This window comes from Centruroides vittatus, unplaced genomic scaffold (assembly GCF_030686945.1).
Source record: "Centruroides vittatus isolate TY-2023 unplaced genomic scaffold, ASM3068694v2 contig_1476, whole genome shotgun sequence".
Taxonomy (NCBI): Eukaryota; Metazoa; Arthropoda; class Arachnida; order Scorpiones; family Buthidae; genus Centruroides; species Centruroides vittatus.
Genome location: NW_027120915.1, coordinates 844448 through 869031, shown reverse-complemented (window position 1 = coordinate 869031; position 24584 = coordinate 844448). Strand labels below are relative to the sequence as shown.

Below are 24584 nucleotides of genomic sequence, written 5' to 3'. Positions count from 1 at the left end.
CTATCGCTCTGGGAGACCCGGGATCGAATCCGGACTGGTCGAATAATCCCAGGAATTTTTCGGGGAGTAGTCCACTTGAATATATCTGAGTGCCATCCCTCACCACCCGGCCGCCCCATTGTGGGCCTGGACTTGCAAAAAAGAGGCCCTCTTAGTGCCCACAGGGAGGAAAGAGTTTAAGAAAAAAGTACATTAGCATTTATTTGGAAAATTTCAAAATTTTCATTATATATTAATAAATATACATATTGTATTTTACATTATTCTCAATGATTTTTATCTTACACGAACCCGATATCATTATTAATAGCGAAGTTGAGGCCAAAGTTTTTAACGCGAAAACGTGTACGTCGGACGTTCGATGCCGCTTTCCTGCAAGCCTAAAAGTTTGACAATGGTATTTGGAAAGTCAGTGGAATCATGCTCGACATTCCAAACGCCATTGTCAAACTTCTAGGCTTACAGGAAAGCGGCATTGAACGTCCGACGTACACGTTTTCGCGTTAAAAACTTCGGCCTCAACCGCGCTGATATTTTAAACTAGGTTCAGTACTCAAAACACCAACGAAAACAGTCGGCTTTTAGCAAAATCATTAACAATCATATTCGACATAATAAAAACAAATTATGTATAATAAACATTAATATTCTTAAACAATTATTACAAAGTTAATAAACAGTTTACGTAAAGAAAATGAAATTATAACTTAATTCAAAATACATTTATTACGTTTCCATTTATTACCGGAAGAGGGCGAATGGAAGTGTTGCTATGACAACTAATGGTAAAAAATGACAGCCGATTTCTTAAAGTGAATTATTATAAGTCATTTTTGCAGTTATTTTTAAGCCGGTCGCCAAATATATTTGCATTAATTATAAGAGGCCTGATAGGCCGAGTTGTAATAGGAAATTATTGATATGAATAATGGCATCGTCTTCGAACGGAGTGATCCGTCATGGCTCATCGTGGATACAGAGACAAATTCATTTACGCCCCGTTAATCGAGGTTGTCATTTAATAACAAATGAAATTCTTATAGAAGTACCTGAACTTTCTAGAATTAGTATTGGATTGCTTCACGTTCAAAGTGAGTATCGAAATAACAATAAAAAAGCTGCATGATTACAAAAGATGAAAGTTGTAGTGCAAAATTGTTGTTGAATTAATAACTATTATTGCTTCTGCCAAAGCTCATAGAACATATTTGAGGGTGGGATTTAAATTTACAAGCTTAATTAAATGTCTTTTAGGAAGCGCACATATTTTCAATATCACATATCAAATAAGTGCTGCCGAGCGGTTCCATTCCTCGAACACTGGGAGTTCAGTCGTGGTTTTGCATCTCACTAGGGCTCGCCAGCCCATCCTGGCGAGGTGCAGGTTTCTGGGTTTTGTCCGTGTCTGTAACACTTGAATAGGGGCCCGTTACCCTTAAAAAGACCGTCCGGAAGGCGTCCTAGGCAGATCGCCCGAGTGTCGTGTTGCTGAAACTTAATAAACAACAACAAACAAGTGCTTCTTGAAATGCATAACAATAACTTCACTTCTTGCAATGTTTACAAGTAAACATATGAAAAGTAATGTGTGTGTATGCTATGTTAAGTTGCTGCAATTTTGTATTGAAAATGAAATGTTGCATGTATTAATTTTGTGCAAAATGCATTTTGTGTTTGAAGAAATTTTTCATTTGTTTTAAATTAAAAGCCTTGTTCAATTTTAGGAAAAACAAACAAAAAAAGAAATTAAATCAGTCTTTATTTTAGGTTTGTTTTCTGTTTTTTCTTTTTTTTTCACATTCAAATATACTGTACATAATACAGTGGATACGGTATTTTGTGTGAATTCGAAAAACATTACAACCGACTACTCGAAACTGGCTATCTTTAATAAATAAGGTGAATGAAACCAATTTCCAACATGAAATATGGTTGAAAATGTTTGCTCTCTTAGAATTTTGTGCTGGAAATTGGTTTTGTTTGCCTTGTTTAAAAATATCTTTTATAAATATTGTTTGATTCTGACACACTTATTGTTTGCAATAATTTCTATGTTAAAATGGTTTGAGTATTTTACTCTTCTTGATTATTATTATTTAATTGCTTTTATATGTTTTAAAAGCAAAATTATATAGATATTAATATAGTATGTAAATTTTACATTATTGAGTGTAAACTTTTAAATATTATAATTCAATAGTTTGCACTAATGGTAAATAATTTATTATTTTGAATTTCTGCTACTTTTTCAAAAAATTTTCTTTGTTATTTTGAAAATATAGTTTTGAATATTGGTTTTTTCCTATCACTATTGTAAAAGATCATTAAATGATCCATTCCATGCTAACAAGATGTCATCTATATACATTAGATATATAGATGACATCTTGTTAGCATGTTAGCATGAATGTAGATGATTGGAAAACATGTTAAAGGTGAAGAGAAATATTTATTCCTGTTTCAACAGCCAAATTTGTTTACAAAAACAAGGTGTACCCCTCTATCAGTCATCTTGGTGGGATTAATCATGAAAAATATTAAATTTTTTTTTTACCTTTAACATTGTTTTTCCAATCTACATTAGGTATGCAGATGACAACTTGTTAGCATGGGATGGATCATTTAATGAACTTTTACATTGCAATACATCCTTCATTTACCCATCTATTTCATTTACTTCCTATGACTATAATTTAACTATGTTTTCACTAATTTTCAAGATGACAAAGTAAATGTCGGTATGACAATATTCACGCCAAAGACCGTATAAACGATGCAAAAAGTTCACTGAGTTCAGCGTTATATCCACATTTGCTTGTCGCAAGTACTTTCGACGAACCTTACTGTCGTCGTCTTCAGGCGAGATCGTAAATTTGCCAAAAAACTTTAAAAAGAAACAAATCGATGCAGAATGGAACGCATAAAGCTTTACCAAAGCCGTTACGAACGTAAATTAAAAATTCAAAAAAACATTCGAAAGCCGATCGAGCATCTAGCTCCAAGCGACCATTTTTGCGACAAGCAAACGTGGATATAACGCTGAACTCAGTGAACTTTTTGCATCGTTTATGACAAAGTAACAAAATGAACATAATCCTTTATCATTAAGATCACTCTGATGACATTTTTTTTGTTTTATGATGTATTAATCAATTTATGTTTGATTCCTTTTTTTGCAATAAGCCAAAATAATTATTAAAATGTTAAGCTTAGTATGAAACTTGATTCCTTGGATTTTTTTCTTATTTTAGATGATACATTTTGATTATGTTAATTTGATTAATCAAAAGTATTAAACATAAAATGGATTGATACAGTTATAATATAAAAATATCATCTATAGATTATATTAGAATGATTTGAAAGATTTGATATTTTGGATCTATTACTAAAAAATGTGTTAAAGGTAAAACTATTGCATCTTATAAAAATTAAAATAACATAATATACTATTCATTTAATCATCAGTTAACTAACTTGCCTGTTAATTGGATAAACCATAATTAACGTAAATTTGACTATTATCTGTTTTCTTTCCATTAAATTTCAATATATAGATATATCAGATGCATCTGTATTGTTTTAAGGTTAGAAATAAGGATGTTTTGATACTGCCGATACTGATGTACTTTTCCTCGAGTATCAGATTGGGTATCATTATATTTTCCACAGACAGATAAGGTCTTACTGAAATTGGATTTTGCAACCAAATTAGAAACTGAAATGAAATTTTACATTATTTACAATGTTAAGTTAAACATATATAAAAATATTAATGTCCAAAAACCAATAAATGTATTATGTCAAATTTCCTTTCCAGAATCTGTATATGCTTACAGTTCTGATTACTATTTGGGCTGCAATTTGAAAATAGTTTTAGACCTATAAATTCACACTGGTGTTTGTCTGCCTGTCTGTCTTTTTTTAGTCTAATTAGTCTTTTCTTAGTCTTTTCTAATAAAAATTTCCTACTGGATACTTTAAAGGTGTAGTACGTTTCTTTTCTTAGTCTCAAGAACAGAGTTAGGTAAATGAATATGGGGAGCAGATATGGAAACCTTAGGGGCAGGAGGCCCCAATTAACTATATATGAACTTCTGATGCAAACTGGAAGTCATGTTATTTCAATTCAAAACTTTTCCCATGAAAGCAGTTAATATACTGCTTTCTGGGGAAAAGTTTTGAATTGAAATAACATGACTTCCAGTTTGCATCCCCTGTATATTGTATATTAATTGCTTTTCCCCTGAAAGCAGTATATTAACTGCTTTCAGGGGAAAAGCAATTACACGACTGGCATGACTCTGTTTGTAAAGGAAAAGTATGATTTACAGGGGCAAGCCACTACTAATTTGAGATGGAGAACATTTTAAATTAAATTAATTAAAAATATGATTAGAAATTGCAGCCCATTGTGATGATGTCGCAATAAATAATTGCTCATTATAAATAGACATTTAGTTAAACATTATGCAGTACTTTTGTTTGTTATTCACTTGGACCATTGGAGATGTTTAAAATGAGCTACAATTTGTTTATACAGTAGAGCATCGATTATCCGACCCCCGATTAACCGACTTCTCGGTTAACTGACCGCGTTCTAGTCAGCAAATTCAAATGTCTGCTAGTGATGTGGCGCTACAATATTTGGTTATGTCTTGGCTACTGTAATATTATTTTTGTTAAATTTTTGCATGTTTTAGCTGGCAGCACTGGCTTGACCATGAAAGGGAGGCTAATATTTAAACCAGGCCTAATACGCTATACTAATAATGTATTTTTTCATACTTTTCGGTTATCCGACTTTTCAGTTATCCGACCAACCCCAGTCCCCAATTAAGTCGGATAATCGATGCTCTGCTGTACTTGTTTGCAAAATTTGTAAAATTTGAGCACAATAAACAACTTTTAATGTAAAGATACTATTTTATATATTCACCAATGATTTATATACTTTTATCCTGTGTACAGTAGTACACACAGAGCCTATTAGCAGGACTGTAAATCTGGGGCTTCTTTTGTGTACATAAAAGAATCCTGGCTATCTGGTTCAGAAGTCAGTGTATCAGTCAGTACTGAAGTACTAACTGATGCACTGACTTCTGAACCAGATAGCTAGGATTCAATTTCCTGGAGTAAGCGACAAAATATTAATTAATTGCTGTTTTGGGTCCCATTCATTTTTCATTGTACCTTCTTAGCAGAAAAAAACAACTGGAAGGTAATACAACAGACTGAATAGCAACAGCTAGTAAGATATTTTAGTTTTGATACCTGATGCTGATACTGGTTTGGATACGTTAAGACTGATACCAATACCGATACTGGTATTGATACTTTAAAACTATTTATGATATCGGTATCAATACTTTTGTGGTATTGGGACATTCCTAGTTAGAAATAATATAAAAAAGTTAGTGATATTTGGTTTTAAAATTTAACAGTAGTTTAGTTTATAAATTTAAAATCTTTGCATTTTTAAAATTTTGAAGATGTACTGTAATTTTAAATTTTAAGCTATTTAAGATTAAAACAAAATTATTTTACATCTATAAATTGAATATATTTAATGTTTGTTAATATAGGTTGATTTTCTAAGGACAAAATTTTGTGAATGATTTATATAGTATTTCTATATCATCATCAGTTATTAATGTGGTGTTGTCTGATAATTTATCAAATTTCAGCCATTTTTATCTAGCAATAACAATAATTAATTAATAGATATTAAAAAGATTATCCAAGAATCAAAGTAAATATGAAAAAGTTTATCTTAAATTTTGTAATAAATATTTAAAATTTTTTTATGAAAGAAAAATAATAAAATTTAAATAATTTCAAATATAAAATAAAATAAATTTATAAGTTATTTAAAAATTATAAAAACTGATGACACAATTAGATAAAATTTGAATCAATAAATCTTATTGATGCTTTCTCAACTTAAACTTCTCAAATATTTAGCAAAAGTTTAATAATAATAATTTTATAATAATCTATAATTAAGTAATTTACACTTTAGTACTTAAGGGAATAGTATTTATCAATAACTAACATTATTAATATAATATAAATAAGTTTTTTTTGTGCTGTTGTTATGAAATATGACAAGTGTCTATTTATATAAATGTAGCAAGTAGTAATCAGTTGAAATGATTTTACATTGAATATTGTTTTTCTGATGAAATTGTGTTTACAACATATATTTAATTATATAATTAATAACAGCATATTATTTAATTAAATACTTTGTTTCACTTTTTTCTGGTCTGTACAAATGTTCATTAATATCAAAAGTATTATCTTGTCTGTGTAAAGATGAAATATCAATTATGATGATAATTGTCTGGCTGGTAAGTCAATAAAATCATTATCAGCACATCTTTAATTTAAATTTACTCTAAAACTATCTGTATAATTATTATCTACAAAACTTTTAGTTTTAGGAAAATTAACATAAAAATCAATTATGTTTACATTAGGAGATAAATACATAATTTGCATAAATTTCATTGAATTCAAAATTCCTAAATTTTTATTAATATTCTTTTGTCATTCTAAAGAACTGAGCTTTTATTTAATCTGCATTTATATTTATCTTTTCAGTTATGCATACTTCAGCTAGCTTGGCTTTAAATGAGGTAAGCAAAATGAAAATCGATAAATATAATTAACATCATATTGAACATCAAATTATTATTTTTTTTTTTATATTTTATTATAAATGAATATCTACAAATATTATGTATATTTTATTTCAATGTCATTACAATTGGAAAAAAAACTTTATATTAATACTTAGCAGTTTAATTTAATCTTAAGAATTATTATTATTATTTTTTAATTCTAAAAATATTGATTTTGCATAATAATAAAATTAAAACAGCTCAGTAAAGTGAGAAATAAATTTTTATTAAGTTGTAAATTAACTTAATATAAAATTAAGTAGATATAAATATTCTTTTATATTATTATTATTTTTTATTTGATTTAATAACAAGATTATTAAAATTAAAACTGTTCGCCATATATAATAAAAATGTTTTATAAGAAACTGTCTGTAATTTATTTATAATTGTACAATATCTGCACAATGTATAATAATATATCATAGGCTTAAATTATGTTTAATACATAGCATTTAATTTCTATAAAGTTTGATATACAATATACAGATAATGTAGGGCTTGGAGCAGTCTTATTTGTTCAAAAACGAGGCAAAAGGAGCCTGCTATTCTTTGGGCCCCATACCAAACTTTTGATGGCCCTGTATATACTTCTCAGGAAGTTTATCAACCAAGCAGCTAGAAAAATCATCTTAGTGAGGTACCCAGCAAACAGGGTTTGGGAGAACATTAAAACATTCCCAGTGCTTCATGGAATTTTCTATTTGTGATGCACTTGTCAACACTCCAAACACTTTCAGATTTTGGATAAGGGATTCTCAGCCTGTATCTTTAAATATATCCTTAGAGAGGGTAATATTTTTTAATAAGAACATCTATTTTACTGTTTGATTGCCTCAATAAAATTAATATAATTGAATTTTAGCATCATTCATGTTTTATTTAGTGATGATTATGGCTATTTTATAAATTAGTCAAAGCTGCAGTAACTTATTTCAAATTTTTTTTTAGTCTGAAACAGAAGTCTCCCAGAAAATATGTGCACATTTTCTCTGAATATTAGAATAATACTTTAGTTTTGGTATTTAAGTTGATTATAATGTTATTTCTAATAAATTTGTCTTGGCTTCTGCACTAATAAATAATCCTTCTCTTTGAATTCTAATTGGAAAAAACAGTTTGATCAGTCAACTTTAAGTTTGAAATTATAACAGCATAACCATTATATACTGTGTATTTTCATTCATCATTATTGGCTTGATAGTTCTGGAGGCCTTGGCCTTTGTAATCAATCTTCTCCTAGTCTCTTGGTTCTTTATATTATTTCTCCAGTTTTTTATTTGCATATCACAAAATCTCAGTCTAGAGAGTCTATCTATTTCAGTCTTGGTTATCCTCTTTTTCTATTACCGTTTAGCTTGTGCAGTGTTTCTTTAACCATGCTATTTTTATGCATTCACTTGATATGTGCAGTCTAATTTAGTTTATGTACTTTGATTCTGAATATTTTCAATGTCTTGAGCCATATTGAATGTCTGGAACATTCAATATGGCTCAATGATGTACCTTTTACTCTCTTCCTTGTTGCTAACAAAGATAATTGAGGACTTTTCTCTCAAAGTATCTTTCCTAGAGTTCTTTCTTTTCTTTCTTTTTTAATGCTATTGCTAAGATACATTGGTTAAAACAGACTGAATCAGTAAATAATAAGAGATCAGATAAGTGTTTTATATAACAACATTTTTGTTATTAATTTAGTTAAGAGATGGTGCCTAACGCTTACCTCTATACCAAATTCATTTGTATTTATTGTTTAATTTTTGTTTTCCTTGAGATATATTGCAACATCAGGAGTCTTTTAAGCAAAGATATGTTTATTGACTGTTTATTGGTGTATTTTATTCTTGCAATTAAATTCAGATCCCAGATGTGTGAATATGTGAACAGTTAAACTTGTAAGAGTCATGCTTAAAACAGGGAGAGAGTGTCTGTTTTTATTACTAGTATATATGATTTTTTTTTTCTTACTTTCAATCATAATATATTAAAATATTTTTAAAGATAAGTGATATGAATGTATACAATTGATAAAATTGGAAGAAAGGAATGAAAAATTTAGACCATATACAGTATATCAAAGCTTGTTATCAAGCTGATTTTAAAAATGGATTATTTTGAAATAACAAAAAATAGTTAACATAAGTATTGTACAATAATTTACTATATATAATTACCTGTTATACAAGGTAATTATATATAGTAAAATATACATATGTATATATGTTAATGCTTTCAGCAACTTATTTTGTATATGTATTTTCTGTTTTCTTCAAATTTTTAGTTATTTATCCATTGCTTGTGATGCAGTTTAGTCTCTCAGTTTTTATATTAAGTAGAAACAGTTAAATTGTAATTTTTATTTCATAAGTTAAATAAAAATTTTAGTTGTAAACTTAAATCTTGTTTGTTAGCAATTTTAAATACAGGTATACCTCGTCTTATGTCGGTAATTCGTTCCAGGAGAGGCGACGTAAGTCAAATTTACTTGTGTAGTTACGACGTAAGTCGTAGTTTTGACTTACGTCATAACCAAACGCCAATAATGATCACTTAAAGACCGCTAAATAAGACGACAACACAGAAACACAGATGTTTTCATGGTTCATTCCCTGGGATTTATGATGATTATATTAACATTTACTGTAAATGTACATATTTTAATATGATTTTATGTGCTTTCAACACTTTTCTAGTGATATTACGACTTCAATGTTTATGGCGGACGGATTTAAAGTCGAATAAACTGACTTAAACTTGATTTTTATTTTTCCATATACTTTTTTGACAAACGATGTATAATCGGGAACGACGTAACTCGAGGTATACCTGTATTGATCAAAATAATGACAATCATTTGTAAGAAGTTGATAAGTCTTTACAGTTTATATCCTTTTGGAATTTCTTCTCAATGTTCAGATCCTCACAATACAGTGGTTGAAGACACTGAGAAGCATATAAATGCCTTCCAGTGTAATACAATGTACAGTACTATACATTCATAAAGAAATAACTCTGTACTTTAAGCTTATATAACTTAGCTAGTCATCTGAAATTTTTAAATTAGATGTACTGCTCTCTTTTGTTTCTCTTTTCCTTTCTTCATGGAGTCATACAATGACCTTCAAACAAAAGATAATGCATCTGTGTTTTTGGAATTGATACAACCTCTAGCAATCTGATATGATTGGTTTTAAAGATAATTTGTATCATTTCAGCCTTTTCTGAGTTAGTCTTCATACTTGGTTCCATGAAAAATATAGCTAATGTAGTAATGGCTTGTTCTTTTCTATAGTATATCCATGCTGCAAGGTAGGTGGAAAGTAACTTGGTATTGAGAAATAGCTATAATTTCTATATTTCTAATGCAAAGAAGATGATAAATTACTTGACATGTACTGTACCTTATTAAAGGGAATTATTAGCAATTTTAAATATTGATCAAAATAATGACAATCATTTGTAAGAAGTTGATAAGTCTTTACTGTTTATATTCTTTTGGAATTTCTTTTTTACAATGGATGCATACCTTAAAATTTAATGTATATATTGGTACCATTCACCAATGACACCATTTTCCTCAGAATATGATGTGGATAGACACTGTCTGTGTGTCCACAATTGAACCTTGGTCATTAGTTTTGAATGATAATTCTGGATTGTTTTCAGTGGATTGTGGCATAATGCCCCTTTATCATAAGCCACCATCTCCTTACAGAAACCACTGCTTTCCACACTTCAGTGTGTCGCAATCTGTGCTTGCTCCTGAATAGACAAGTGGTCAACTATTTTTTTTGCTACTGAACATGCGGTCTCTCAGTCACTACCCACATCACCAATGAAGGAATTATATATAATAATTGATTGTGTACATGCATACAAAAATTTTATAATAATTGCATTATTATTACAAAAATTATAGCAATTCTCAATGCTTAGTTAATTTCTACTATCTTGAACTGTATAGTCTATATATATGAAATGCTTAGTTTAAAATCATCACAACACTTTTTCCATCATGGAAAAAAGTAGAAATGGCAGCACTGGGAATCAATGAATCATCATGAAATTTTTGTTATGATTAGTTTATATTGGGAACAAGTGGATGAAGTTTGTGTGGGTGAGTAAGTAAAGCAAGTGGAGCAAAGCTCTTAGTGAAAATGTATGATTATTCATTACACTTAAAGAACTATGCGTCAATGGATATACAGTAGAGAGTCGTTTATCCGAACACCGGTTATCCGAACGCTTTCCATTTGGACTGTGTCCTGCTGAATCAAACTTTTTTGATACTAGATTTACTTCTAAAGTATAATTTTTATGTTTTTATATTTTTCAATATATTTATTTTGTTTGTACAAAATAAAGAAATAATTTTTAATGATACAATAGCCCTGATTATTATTATAAAAATTTTTGTTAGACTTAAAATCGGTGAAAATTCAACACGAAGCGACACGCAACGGAGAAAAATTTGAACATTGGACAGGTTAATATATTTTTTCGTACATTATCGGTTATTTGAAAATCAGTTATCCGAACAACCGCAGTCACTAATTGATTCGGATAAATGACATTCTACTGTAAAATAAATTTTTCTGAATGGGGACTTAAAATGCAATAACACAATACAAATAAAAAAGTATCAGAAAAAAATTAAGAGATTGAGTGATCTACTTTAATAAAAAGAATATTTGCAACAATAATTCTTTAATTTTAGAATTGCTAGATATAAATTTAAATTGATTTTTGACATTATTAGAATGGTTAAATCAGCTTAAGCATTTTCAAATAGAAAGTGAAAATTAAAAACTATTCATATTTAGCAAGTACTTATTACATGTTTTTTTAATGTAAATATTTGAATATCTGTATCTTAAACATTAATGTAACTAACAATATTTTATTTATATTTTTAGAATTGGGATCCAGATGTAAGGTAAAATCTTTATAAGATATTTAAAGTAATTAAATTATAGAAATAGATAAGTAATGAATTATTGTTTTAAACAAAATTAGATTATAACTTCAGATTAAACTTGATTTAAATGTTTAATATTAATTATAATGCTAATTTTTAATTAAAATTTACAATTAGTACGTAATTTTTGTAGCAATTGCATGTACGTACTATAATACAAAAATTACATTGTGTATTTTTTGGTTTAATATGGTTCTGGGGACTAATAGGTATTGCATGGAGAGTACATTAACCTACTTATTTCAATTAAAAAAAATTTTTTCAACAACTTTTCATATTTTGATTTTTGGATGCTGTCTTTATCACTATTATCAAAATGTTTGAAGCATAGAAGTCTTGAGAAAAAAATTTTTTTTTTCTTTGTTTAAAAAGAGGATGTTTGTGGAGTTTTAATGAAAGTTTACTAAAATTGAAGTTCTGAGTCAAGGAACATCAAAAATTCTGGTCTGAGTGTTTTGAGACACATTCTAATTGTAACATGAGTCCTTTTACTATGACGGCTTTCCTGTGAGTTGAACAAATAATGAGTCAAAAGAATCTTATATATGTGAATTGATTTCCAGGAATGTATTCAATCATTATTAAATATATTCTTATGAGAAATATATTTTTGTTAATGCTTTTTTCTTCATCATACTACTATCAAGGAATGTATTTACTGCATTACCAGTAATAACCTTAAAAAAACATTGTTTTATTTGAGGACATATATCTAATAAAATAGTAATTGTTATAAATGTAAAAATGAAAACTTCCATAAGTTACCAATTGAATTGCTTTGCTATCATTCAACTTTTCAATTGAGTTATTTTTAACATATACAATTTACATACAAGGGGACATCATTTTATTATAGTCTGTTTTATATGTAAATTTTAGATTTGTTTCTGATTAAATTTTTAAACCAATTATTATTGCCTAGACTTCAGTTAGTATTTAATGTGTGTTTATGGTAACTCATCAAAGATTGTCTTTGAATTTAATTAATTTTTTGTTGATGGAATGAAATTTCTTATAAATTCTAGATTTCAATTAAGGATTGATTAATTCAAAAGATTACTGTTTATCTGCATCAACCTATTTAAATATTTTCAGTATAATTTGTAATGGTAATTATGAAATTTCTTAGAAGTGTTTTTTATTTTTTTAGAGAGGATATGGAAACATTTCTTACTAAGCTAGTACCTGAAGTAAGTAAATATACTTTGATTCTATTCATTTTTACTTAATTTTTTATTTCTATAACATCTTATTATTTAATTTACAATTATATAAAAACTTTTTACATTTAATTATCTGTAAAAAATAAATATTTATAATAAATTATTACATGTGTTTAACTAAAATGATAACTCAGATTTTTTTATTCAGATAAATTTAATTTATAAATAACTTTCAGATTTCTCTTAGAAATTAAACATTTTGTTTTAAAGAAAAGATCCATTCTTGTAGTTGTTTATCTCAATTGTTATTTATGTAAACAAAATGTATTTTAGTATTTTAATGAACTTGAGTACATGTATTCCTCACTTTATGACCTATCTGCTTAACGACCGCTCGCACTTACAACCAATCGAGTTTCGACCTGCAATTCGGGGAATCCCCTTTCTCAGCTTGAGTGTCCGTCAGTGGCGAATGGTGAAATGTGCACTAAGCATATTATAATAGGCTTGCGCGTACTATAATAGTCTTATAGTACTATAATAGCTAATAGCGTACTATAATAGTCTTTTTATGAATAAATTTGAAGTTTGTTGCATAATTTGTATAATTTTACAATGATCCTATATTCCCGGCACAAGCTCCTCGCTTATTGACCAATTTGCTTAACAACATAGTTGTCGGAACGGAACTCAGTTGTAAAGTGAGGAGTACCTGTACTTTGACTTTTATCTGTGTAGAGGGGTTAAAATAGGAATGTGTTCACTGATGCAATCCTTAGTCAGTATAAGCTGTCTAGTGTAAGGAATTCTATTACGGATAGCATGACAACTAAAGCATATGAATGAACAAACATTTAATAACAAAACAGAGTACACAAATGTAAATGTAGTATATAAAAATTGGTGCTGTTACAAAAGTTGTTCAAATAGTCAATTCCCTCACTTCACTGCAATGAAAGCATTGCACCTTCAAAGGAAATTCTGGTGCATTCTCTCAAATATTCCAGGTATCTCCAGGACCACATTTGCTTCTTCAGGAATTCTTAGTAGTGTGTTTCAAGATCATCACTAGCATCTTGTAAATGAAGCTTTTGATATGTCCCCAAAGAAATTTACATTAGATGGTTTGTACTGATTGCATTAGCAAACACAGGTTTTTATTTGAAAGTTGCTCTGTTTCAACACCTCTATGTGCTCCTGAAGTTTGATACCAACCTTTTCAATCACCCTATATATGTAATGATATACAGGGTGCGGCGCCAAAATCCGGACAAATTACACATTTTTTTCAAACATATTTCTTATTGAAAAAACGAAAAGGTTTACAAATTTTTTTAAATCACATTGTTTGCAATGTCATACAGAATACATTTATTCAATATAGCTCCCTCCTGCTTGAATGACAGCCTCTATTCTCGGTCTGAATCGTGCGCATGCGCGCTTTAATGTCTCACGGTCGATATTGGTGAATGCCGCATCAATAGCGGCTCTCAACGATGTGATGTTTGCATGTCTGGTCTTGTTTGTAACCCTTTCAACTACGCTCCATACGTAGAAGTCCAGAGGATTTAAATCTGGACTGTTGGGAGGCCAGAATTCTTTTGACCAAAACATGTCGACGTTATCCGACAACCAATTTTGCACCAAATGACTTGTGTGGGCGGGTGCACCATCCTGCTGGAAAACATACGGCTTTCCAGATGACACAGTTTCCATCCATGGCTTCACTACATTTGACAGAGCATGCAAATAAACATCTTTTGTGACATTATTCCCTTTGTTAAAGAAATACGGTGGCATGACATCACCCTCACTAGACACAACACCTAGCACATGAACATTCGCCGGAAATTTTGTTTTTTCAATAACGGGGACATCTTCTGGGTCGTGGGCAAGCCATCGGTCATTTCTTCGATTGATTTTCGCATCAACAGTAAAAATTTTCTCGTCAGAAAAAAATCTGAGTCGTCTTGGCAGCATTGTTTTTTAAGGAACACAAAAGCAGGTTACAGCATTCAACTCGCTTTGTCCTGGCAGCTTCAGAAAGCATCTGTCTCACTTTAATTGTATAAGACTTGTAGCGGAGGTCTTCCTCAATGATTCTACGCATAGTTTTCTCGCTCACACCAACAACTGACGACAATTTTCGGATCGACTGACCTGGATCCTCAAAAATCAGCTCCTGAGCTCGTTGAATGATTTCAGGGGTTCTGACAATGCGCTCCTTCGAGTGAATTTTCCTTGCCGGTGTTGCAAAACCTTCATTTGACTTCTCCGACCGATTGTATTTTGCAACGACATCATAAACAGTCGATCTTGGGTATCCGAAGAACCGAATAATTTCTGTCGCCGAGTGCCCAGTGCGAATACTTTCGATAATCGCGGCTCTTCAGTTATACTCAGCACTTTGTTTCAACATGGCGACTGTTTCGCGGTTAAAATGGTTTAATACACATGTCAAGCTATTTGAACGCCAAACACATCTACCAGTGGTACAGAATGGCGGGAATTTGAAATTGAATTTTGTCAGGATTTTGGTGCCACACCCTGTATATATATATATATATATATATATATATATATATATATATATATATATTTTTTTTTTTTTTTTTCTTCAATTTAACATTTTTACTAATTTATACTAAAATTTTTTCAGTTTAAAATGTGCTGAATTTTTTGTATTGCAGAATACAGATTTCAAGCATTCTTGTGAAGGACCTGATGACATGGTAAACATTTTTATGTAAATATAAAAATATTGAAGTGTTTTTTGAATCAGATGAATGATATAAATAAATATATTTTAGCTATAATTTAATAACATTTTAGTATATGAAATATACTAAATTAGTTTATGACAATAGCAATGCAATAATAACTTTAATTTTTCTGATATATATAAATATATGTTTCCTTTGCTATCTGAAAGTATGTTTCTATGAAATTTTTTGTAAGCTGAAATGGTAATTGCTTATTTACTTTACATCCATTAATTTATATGGAAAAAACTTTTGAGCATTTCCAGATCATAACCCAAATTTAACCATAACCTACCAAATCATACCAAATAATAATAACTTAGTAAAAACAGGAATGATACATCAAAAAGCATAATTACATACAGTTTAATGCCAAGCATAATATCTTTATGAGCTCTTATGCATTTCTAGTACTTTAGGATAAATCTTTCTAATTAGGCTTTCCAGATGTCCCATTTTGACTGGGATTGTCCTGGTTTGACGATGTTGTCCCAGTGTTCCGGCCAGTTTGTCATTTTGTCCCAGTTATATGGTAAAATTTTAAAAGTGTTGAATATACAAGAAGTAAAATTAGTGCAGCCTTGAGTAAAATGGCGATTTGGCAACTAAATAATCCCCTCTGTTACACTCACTGTTGCCAATCTAAATATTTTGTATCTACATCTAAGTATTTTTAATGTTGTCTAGATGTTTTCCCCCAAAATTTATAGCATATGGCCTAATGAATTTAGATGTTTTGTTTTTTCACAGAATTTATAATAGCATTAGCGTATGAGATTCAGATATTTTTATTTCATTTTTTAGATATTTTGTTTCAATTAGAGTTGGTGAGACAAACTTATTCTGGCCACAATGTTGTTGTGCATATTCTACTTTAGTCCAGGGTCATAGATTATATTCTAGGACCTTGACCTTAATCGGGTTCAAATTGCTAGTTGGCATTTGCGATTATTTCATACTGTACCGGTACATTAAATTAATTTAATCTCCAAAATGCCAAAAAGAAACCATGTGTTTACTGATGATTGAAAAAAGTCTGTGACAAAATGAAATGAATAGTGCTGTTTAGAATTTTCAGTAACTCATGGTGGGCATTCAAACATTAAAAATCACTTGAAATGTGTAAAACATAAGGCAAGCAATAGGAACTTTCTCAAATATATTGTCATATTTTAAATGTATAGATTTAAGTGACAAAGAATTTTTAATGAAAGTTTACACTAGTAATAACTAGTATGAACTTATTAATAACTTCTTAATAACATATCTTTAGTTGAGATATCTTTAGAGATTATCTTTAGTTGAGTTATTAAAAATTGTTTTTAACTTGTTTTTGTTAACACCTTTTTTATTTAGCCTTTTCAATCATAGGTACTTATGCTAGTAGACTTTATTTTCTGTTGTGAGTATTTTCTCAAAATTGTCTCAGTTTGAGAAAAAAATATTATGGTAAGCCTATTTCTAATGGATGCACAAAATAAATTGAGATAAAGCACAGATGTTCATATTGTATTTTTGCAGAATGACTGGCATGCCAGTCTATCTTGGGAAACCATGAAATCAGATATTTCTGTATGGTAAAAGCCAGTGTGCTGGTTTAAGTGAGGTCTCTCTCTAGAGGGTGAATTAAAAAAACAAACAAGTTAAATCATGTAAACAAATGAGTTTTTATTCTAAAATTGTGAAACTCAATTACATCAAAAACTACAATATGTTTAATTTCTTTATTTTGTCTTATTTCTAACAACATAAAATACTCATGGAATTCCAAAAGTGCTTTTTTTATGTGTGTTTTATTGTTATTTGATTCAAAAATGCAAAAATAGATTAAACATATTAAATTTAAGAAACACACTGTAAATTATCTCAGCTTACATTGATTAATATCAGCTTTGTGTGAAATTTGAGAGGAAGGTGTTATTTTTAAGGTTGGAGTAGATGGTCCTTGTAGCCCACATTAACCTAATGTCAATAAGTCCTTAATTGTTTTATTGTCTTGTAAAGGAAAACTTTCTTCCTGATGTTAAGTCAGTCAAATTACAATGTTATTATTTTATTGTACTTGGAAGAATGTTTTTTTTTTAACTTTTAATTAACAAATAGATTTGTTGATTTGATTAATTTTATATTTTAGTCACAGTAACTGGCATGCTGGTGTAATCCTGGGGTTTCTGATATACTGATCTCCCTCGTTTTTATGTGGCATGCCAGTCATTTTGCAAAAATACAATAGAAGTTAAAAGTTATGTAGCTTGATGCAGAGATTCTGAGTATAGTTTCTAGAGGAACTTGGTAATGCCACTCTTGTTGTTTCAACTGCATGCTGTCTCTTGACTGTAATGGCTCACTGCAAAACAGACACTGAGTGATGTTTTCGCTTTTCACTTTTTTTTTGTAAAAGCAAAATTACTCTTTAAATTTCTTTTAGTTAACAAAAACAGGTACTACTGTAGAGCTTTTGTAAAAGAATAGTAGTATAAAAAAAACTTTCAAAATGTGGGTATGCATGTATATAGATTTTAAGTGTGAAACAAAATATTATTGTACTGCAAAAACCATGCAAGTGCCACTAACCCCATTCTTGGGTTATGATATGAAATGGTTGGATTTCATTGTCCATGTATTGTGTATTCTCTTGGCATAATACACAGACAATGAAATTCAACCATTTCATTCTATGACTCTAGAATGGGCCTATTTGGTGCTTAAATGGTTTTGCAGCACAACAATGAAATACTATATTTTTGGTATAAATGTTAATTTTTTTTTTAAATCTAAGTTAATCAAATTATATAATTTTTGAAATAGAAATTTGAATATAGACAAAACTTTTTCAGCTACACAAGTAACTGAAAATGAAATAGTATTGGCAAATGTCATATTAAAATAAGTTTTACTAGTTTTAGAATTTATGAAATTGTTTATTTTAACCTATTACAGTCATCAGAACTAAAATAATTAAAATAAAAATATGTCAAATCTTAGTGTATTGAGCTATGTTGAAGATTGAAATCCCAAGTATTGACATTTATTCCCATTTCAGTTTGTTTATAAAAAAAAATTTGTTATTTTTTTAACTTTTCAAAAAAATTTCTCTGTATCAGAAAATATAAGATTCTCCATTTATTATTGAGTAAATTCATAATCTGTTTATGTATTTACTGATTATCAAGTAATTTTTTTTTGTTTTTTTTGAAAATATTATATTAAAAAGATCATAGATCGCACAGTTAATTAGTTACCAAGAATTTTCATTTACTGAGAAGTAATTAACTGTTAGTTAACTTAAAATTTAAATTTTACAATATTTATTAAATAATACAATTTTTAATGTTATATGAAGTTATTGGATAATCCTAGTGTCAATTTTTTCTATATAATCCTAATTTTATTTAAAAATTCTATATTTAATTAATATATAGTATAGTACCTGATAGTGGGGAAATTTCTAAATTATTAGATAGGAAATTCCATAAAATTCTAATTTCAGTAAATGTTTTTGATGAGACTGTCTCGTCTCTAAAATCTCGCTGTGCACAAGGCACAAGTGCAAAGATTTGCACATGCATTGCTCGTGCTCACTGAGACAGTTCTGTCCCAAGAATGGTTTTGCCATTTTACCTGTTTAACTTAAAATTTAAATAAAAATACATCTGATGGTTGACTATTTTAAAAAATTATATATTATTTGTAAGTTAATAATAAACCATTCAAAATTTTGAACAGCCAAAGTGATAAAACACAATGAAATTATGAAGTGAAGGTCTGAAGATGAAATGGATAGAAACTTTGAAAATGTTTACTAGTAGTTTTTAACTGATTCCTTCCGTAATGTGAGTTTGATATGTTATTAGCTTATAAGTCTAAATATGGAGTTGATACATCATAATTTACATCAGCTTTTGATACATTATGTTGTTTTGAAAAATTATATTTGTTCAGAGTTAAATTAAAAATATTTTTTTAGTTTGTTTTATTGATATGTTTACTACTAAATATTCTTTGAAGAATTACAATTATTTTACTGTATACTCAGCATATAATTTGGCTTTCTAAACATAAATGTAAGAAATCAGGTAACATCATAATTCATTTAAGTACTGCTGGGCAAATACTGCTTGATAGCAAAACTTGATTTTCTGATTAGGGCTTGACTCAATCCTTTTGGTCCCATTGAAATTCAAACTAAAATGCTGCCTTCAAATTTCTTTTTCTTGGAAAATTACTTTGTCAGATGTAGAGGAGATATCGCTGATATAAAAACCACCATTACTATTGATTACATAGTGTGAGAGGATGAAGTAAGATTCATCATCCAAAATGATGAACTTTTCAGAGAACTTTCACAATAACTTTCTGCACTTTATCTTTGCCAGTGATCTTTGCCATGTCCATTCTGTCTAAAATTACCTGTTTCTTTAAATATTTAATGTCTCATGGAGCCAACTACATGCAATTTTCAGTTTAAGGGCTACAGATTGAATTGGGCTTGTTGCAGTCTTAAAAGTTCCTCTTTAATCCTTCCAACTTGGTTTTTGTTAAAATTTTCACATTTCTATCAGACCCCTTTCTTCTCTGTGGTGATAATTTGCTTATGAAATATAGAATCAGTTTGAAATTCCTTTATTTGCAAAATGGTTTACAATAAACTTTTTCCTAATGTTTTATTTTAATATGTAAAAGTTATACACTCTTAGGCATAAATTATCATAATTTACATTTCTGTGTGTATTATATACTGTCTACTTGGACCTTGTTTATTAGTAGGACTTATTATACTGGTGTAGTTTCTGATTAGCAAAAAGAGAAGATTGTAAACAAAATTCAAAACAAAATATCTTTAATCTTTTTGTTGCTATCATCTTTTGTTGCTATTTTGAAAGAAAATTGAATGCAGAAAAGGATTCTAGAATATTCTACAACATTCCATATGCTTTCAAATTATAGAATATGCAGCATAATTAAAAATTATTGGTTGTAGCTAGAGCTTGAGATATTTTGTGGAGATTTTTCTGGACATCCATTATATGCTTAAGGAATTAAGAAGGAATTAGAAATAAATTTGACTTTTTTGCAGAGTAGATTAAACTGTAAATTTGACTCTTCAGATCTAAGCTTTATTCTAAATAATAATAATAACAACAAAATTCAAGTTATATAGATAACATAAAATAATTTTTAAATAAATTTTTAGCATATCTTATAATTATACTTAAATTGTTTTATCTTTTATATAATAGACATTATAATTTTTATCAGCATATTTTTATTTAATGTTTTATTTTCATTTCATATTATATTGTTATTTTAGCCTGCTCACATTAAAGCATGTTTTATGGGGTCCTGTCTTACTATTCCTATTACTGATGGCAAACTGAATTTAGGAACTTGGCAAGGAATATGGCTTTGTGAACACAGAAACAGAGCAGGTAAATATATTTAAATCATTTTTATAGTTTATAAATTTTAATATAAATAATTTAAAATAAAAAATATATATATATAAAATATATGTGGAATCATGCAAGAAAAATCAGTGGATCACTATTTATTTGTCCTGGTTTATCAAATTTTGGTTTGCTTTAGAACAAGACTATTATATATAATATATACAGTAATATATATTAGAATAGTCTTGTTTCAAAGCCTTGTCAGATTAGTTTTGCTGGATCAACTGTGGTTACCTAGTAACAGCTCAATAATCATTTTGAACCACTAATTATATTCTTACCCAAGTATCTTAAGCACTATGAATTACTAGAATTGTAAGTTAAGTATGTATTAAATGTGGACAACAAATATAATTTAGACAATCTAAATGAGTGTGTGCTATGATCATGCTATTTATAGCTAATCAGTAAGGAAATCTGACAGTAAAAACATTAAATGTTCTCTTCATTATTCTGACTTGATTAAAAGAATGCCGAAAAATCAGTAATGAACCTGTATAAATTATAGTTGGAAATAAATTGGACAGTTGGAATTTATGATGATATATATATATATTTGATTTTTGTATTACTGTAACACAAAATTAATTTCAGTTTTTTATATCTGATTCTAGTTTTATCTTTTGTAGAGTCAAATTTCATATTTTGACTATAATTATAAATTTTCATTGCTTTATAATTTTAGAATGAATTTTTAAGTATTATATTTTATAGAATTTAGAAATATAGAACAAATCATTTAGAAATTTTAAAGTTTAATATAATAATGTTCTGAATTTTTTGTAGGATCAAGAAAAGTTATTATAACAATTAATGGTGCTCCAAAAGATTAAAAGAAAATTATTGAAAAATACTTGTACTATTCAGAATTTTAGCATTGATGTCAAGTAAAAATTTTACTAAATATATTTCTCTTAAATTTTATAAAATTTTCAAGAAAAAGTCTGTAGGAATCTATAGTACATTTACTGAAATTAGAATTTTTATGGAATTTCCTATCTAATAATTTAGAAATTTCCCCACTATCAGGTACTGTACTATATGTTAATTAAATATAGAATTTTTAAATAAAATTAGGATTATATAGAAAAAATTGACACTAGGATTATTCATTAACTTCATCTAACATTAAAAATTGTATTATTTAATAAATATTGTAATAATGCAATTAATAAATTCATCAGTATTAATTCAGTTCATAAATTTAATAAACATAATTTGAGTTTCAATTAAAATAACAAAATATAAATATTTTATGTAAGTTTTTCTTAATTATAATAAGAGTTGTATAATGTGTATAAAGATTTGCTTCCATTTACACAGATTACAGGTTTATGAGCAAAAATTTTTTCAATTCATTTTAGAAGTTATTTCTTTAAGAAAGAATTATGTTTTGAAATCAATAAAATTTTATTTCAAAGATTTAGTGAGAGTGCAAAACAAAAAGTAGTTTGAATTACCTTGCCATATATTTGTACTAAATGAATTTTACATTAGAACAAAAATTATTATATATTCTTATTTTAGAAATATTAGATTTATTTACTAATATATAAAGTAAAAAATAATGTATGTTATAACTAAATTAAAAGAAAAAACTTCTATTTGAATATGCAAATAGATTTGCCATCTATACAAGTATAATAGTGAAATTAAAATTATAGCTTTATTTGTATACATTTTGGAGTAATACTTTTAATCATTATAGTAGTATGTTTGTTTTATTGTGATCATAATAATTATTAATCATTTGTAAAAAAATCATTAAATTTCATAAATATTAGAAATTATAAGCAGAAAGAACAATCTGCTTTAATCATATATTAATTGTTTTTGTATACTGATAGAAAGAATCAAATCTTGTCTTTGCAAAAAGTCTTGTAAATATGTTAAAACTAATCACTATTTCAATATTTAAAAATATTGAAATTTTAACAAATCAGTATTATAAACAAAAAACAAATGTAATTTTAATCTGCATCCACTGTGGAAAAGTGTTAATAATTTCAAAATATGCTGAAGTGTTTTGCTATTATATAATACTTCTATGATGTTTTAAATAATAAGCTTAAAATTAATTTTATTAAATTAAAAATTACTATTTAATGTATTTTTGAAATTCAAATCAAATTATTTAATTTGTGAAATAAGTAAAAGATATATCTTTTTAAGCAGTTTGAATACTCTGCATAAATAATAGATTAGAATAAAAATTGATAATTATCAAAATATTATGTGATATGGTATTAAAATAAACATCTCGTATATGCAATAATTTTGTACTGATAAGTAAAATTTAAAAGCTTTATTTTAACATTTACTTTTAAAATAAAGTTTCAAGTAAATTAATAATAATAACTTTTTGTGTGGATAATTCTTTAACTTACATTAATAATAGTTAAAGTTTTGTTCGGCTAGTAAATTGAATGAATTCTGGTAGATATTTAATAGAAAAAAGAAAGTCTTAATTCACATTCAAATGAATTCATTCATACTATTTTTCTTACAAAAAGTGGTATGAAAGAATAAAAGTTTAACTATTTCTAACAGTATATTTTTTGTTTTATTAATAAGACTATTATTATATGTTGTCTCATTCATTGTAATTCATATGATTAGTAAAATCAATGTAGATTAATCATGAAGTTGATAACAAGAGAACATTAATATATTTAAAACATATTTAATTTTTTTTTTTAATGTAGAAAATATTAATGCTTGTTATTCATTTTGGCTACTAAAGTTGATGCCAAGATCTGTAAATATTTTTTTATGCACTATTTATTTAGTTTATAATTTGATATTTAATCTAGTTTAATATTTTAAATCAGTTACAAGTTAATATTTGTGGTTAGAGATAATGTTGTACAGTTATGAAAAAAATCTCAATGTAATTTTTGCCAGGAATCTATACATTTATCCAATATATGCTGAACATCGTTTAAAATTTAAAATTATTTTTGCCTTTAATTTGAAATATATCAACATTTGATAGGAATTTGAATCTTTGAAAGTATTCTGTTTGTTGAACTAATATTAAAACATGTGAGTACAAACCTCAATTTGAATGTTTGAAGAAACTGATTTGATGTTTGTTAAGATTGGTGTTCTAAAATTTGTTTTAATATCTTTGTGTTCAAACTGTGTAGTGAAATTATATGCTAAGGATGGCTTTAGAAAGGTTGAAAATGTTTTGGAGTGAAAAACTTTTAACTGATAATTAAGGTTAGTGAATGATATTTTGAATTATTTATTTAAAGAATTCCATTTCTGATATTATCTTGTTATTAGGTTAGTTTTATTTGATTCATTTTGATGATTTAATTTGAATATATTGAATTGATCAAAAAGTTTGTTTTTTTAGACAAAAATAATACTCAGTTACTTTAATTTTTAAAATATATGTTAAATTATATATGCACTTTTGTTTTCTATTATTTTAGTCCATCTGTTGGGTAGACCCATTATCTCACAAAAAAATGTTGGAGATTTTTCTTCAAAAAAGTGTTTAAGTGGTTTTTTCATATTATCTTATAGTTTATAGT

At 27.8% G+C, this 24584-nt stretch overlaps 1 protein-coding gene across 1 annotated transcript; it reads left to right on the top strand.

Annotated features, from left to right (window-relative positions):
* The first annotated feature begins 758 nt into the window (after window positions 1-758).
* On the top strand, window positions 759-22680 carry LOC136968419 (UPF0047 protein YjbQ-like). The gene is made up of 7 exons (XM_067262441.1): window positions 759-1091; window positions 6607-6641; window positions 11603-11622; window positions 12815-12854; window positions 15518-15559; window positions 20901-21018; window positions 21826-22680. The coding sequence occupies exons 1-7, from the start codon at window positions 929-931 to the stop codon at window positions 21870-21872; spliced, it is 465 nt and encodes a 154-aa protein (XP_067118542.1). The 5' UTR covers window positions 759-928; the 3' UTR covers window positions 21873-22680.
* The last annotated feature ends 1904 nt before the right edge of the window (window positions 22681-24584 follow it).

Excerpts from the sequence above, each read along its gene's own strand:
- LOC136968419 (XM_067262441.1), top strand. The coding sequence starts at position 929 with ATGGCATCGTCTTCGAACGGAGTGATCCGTCATGGCTCATCGTGGATA. Across the intron at positions 1,092-6,606 it reads TGGATTGCTTCACGTTCAAA|TTATGCATACTTCAGCTAGC; the intron begins GTGAGTATCGAA and ends TTATCTTTTCAG. Across the intron at positions 21,019-21,825 it reads TGAACACAGAAACAGAGCAG|GATCAAGAAAAGTTATTATA; the intron begins GTAAATATATTT and ends AATTTTTTGTAG.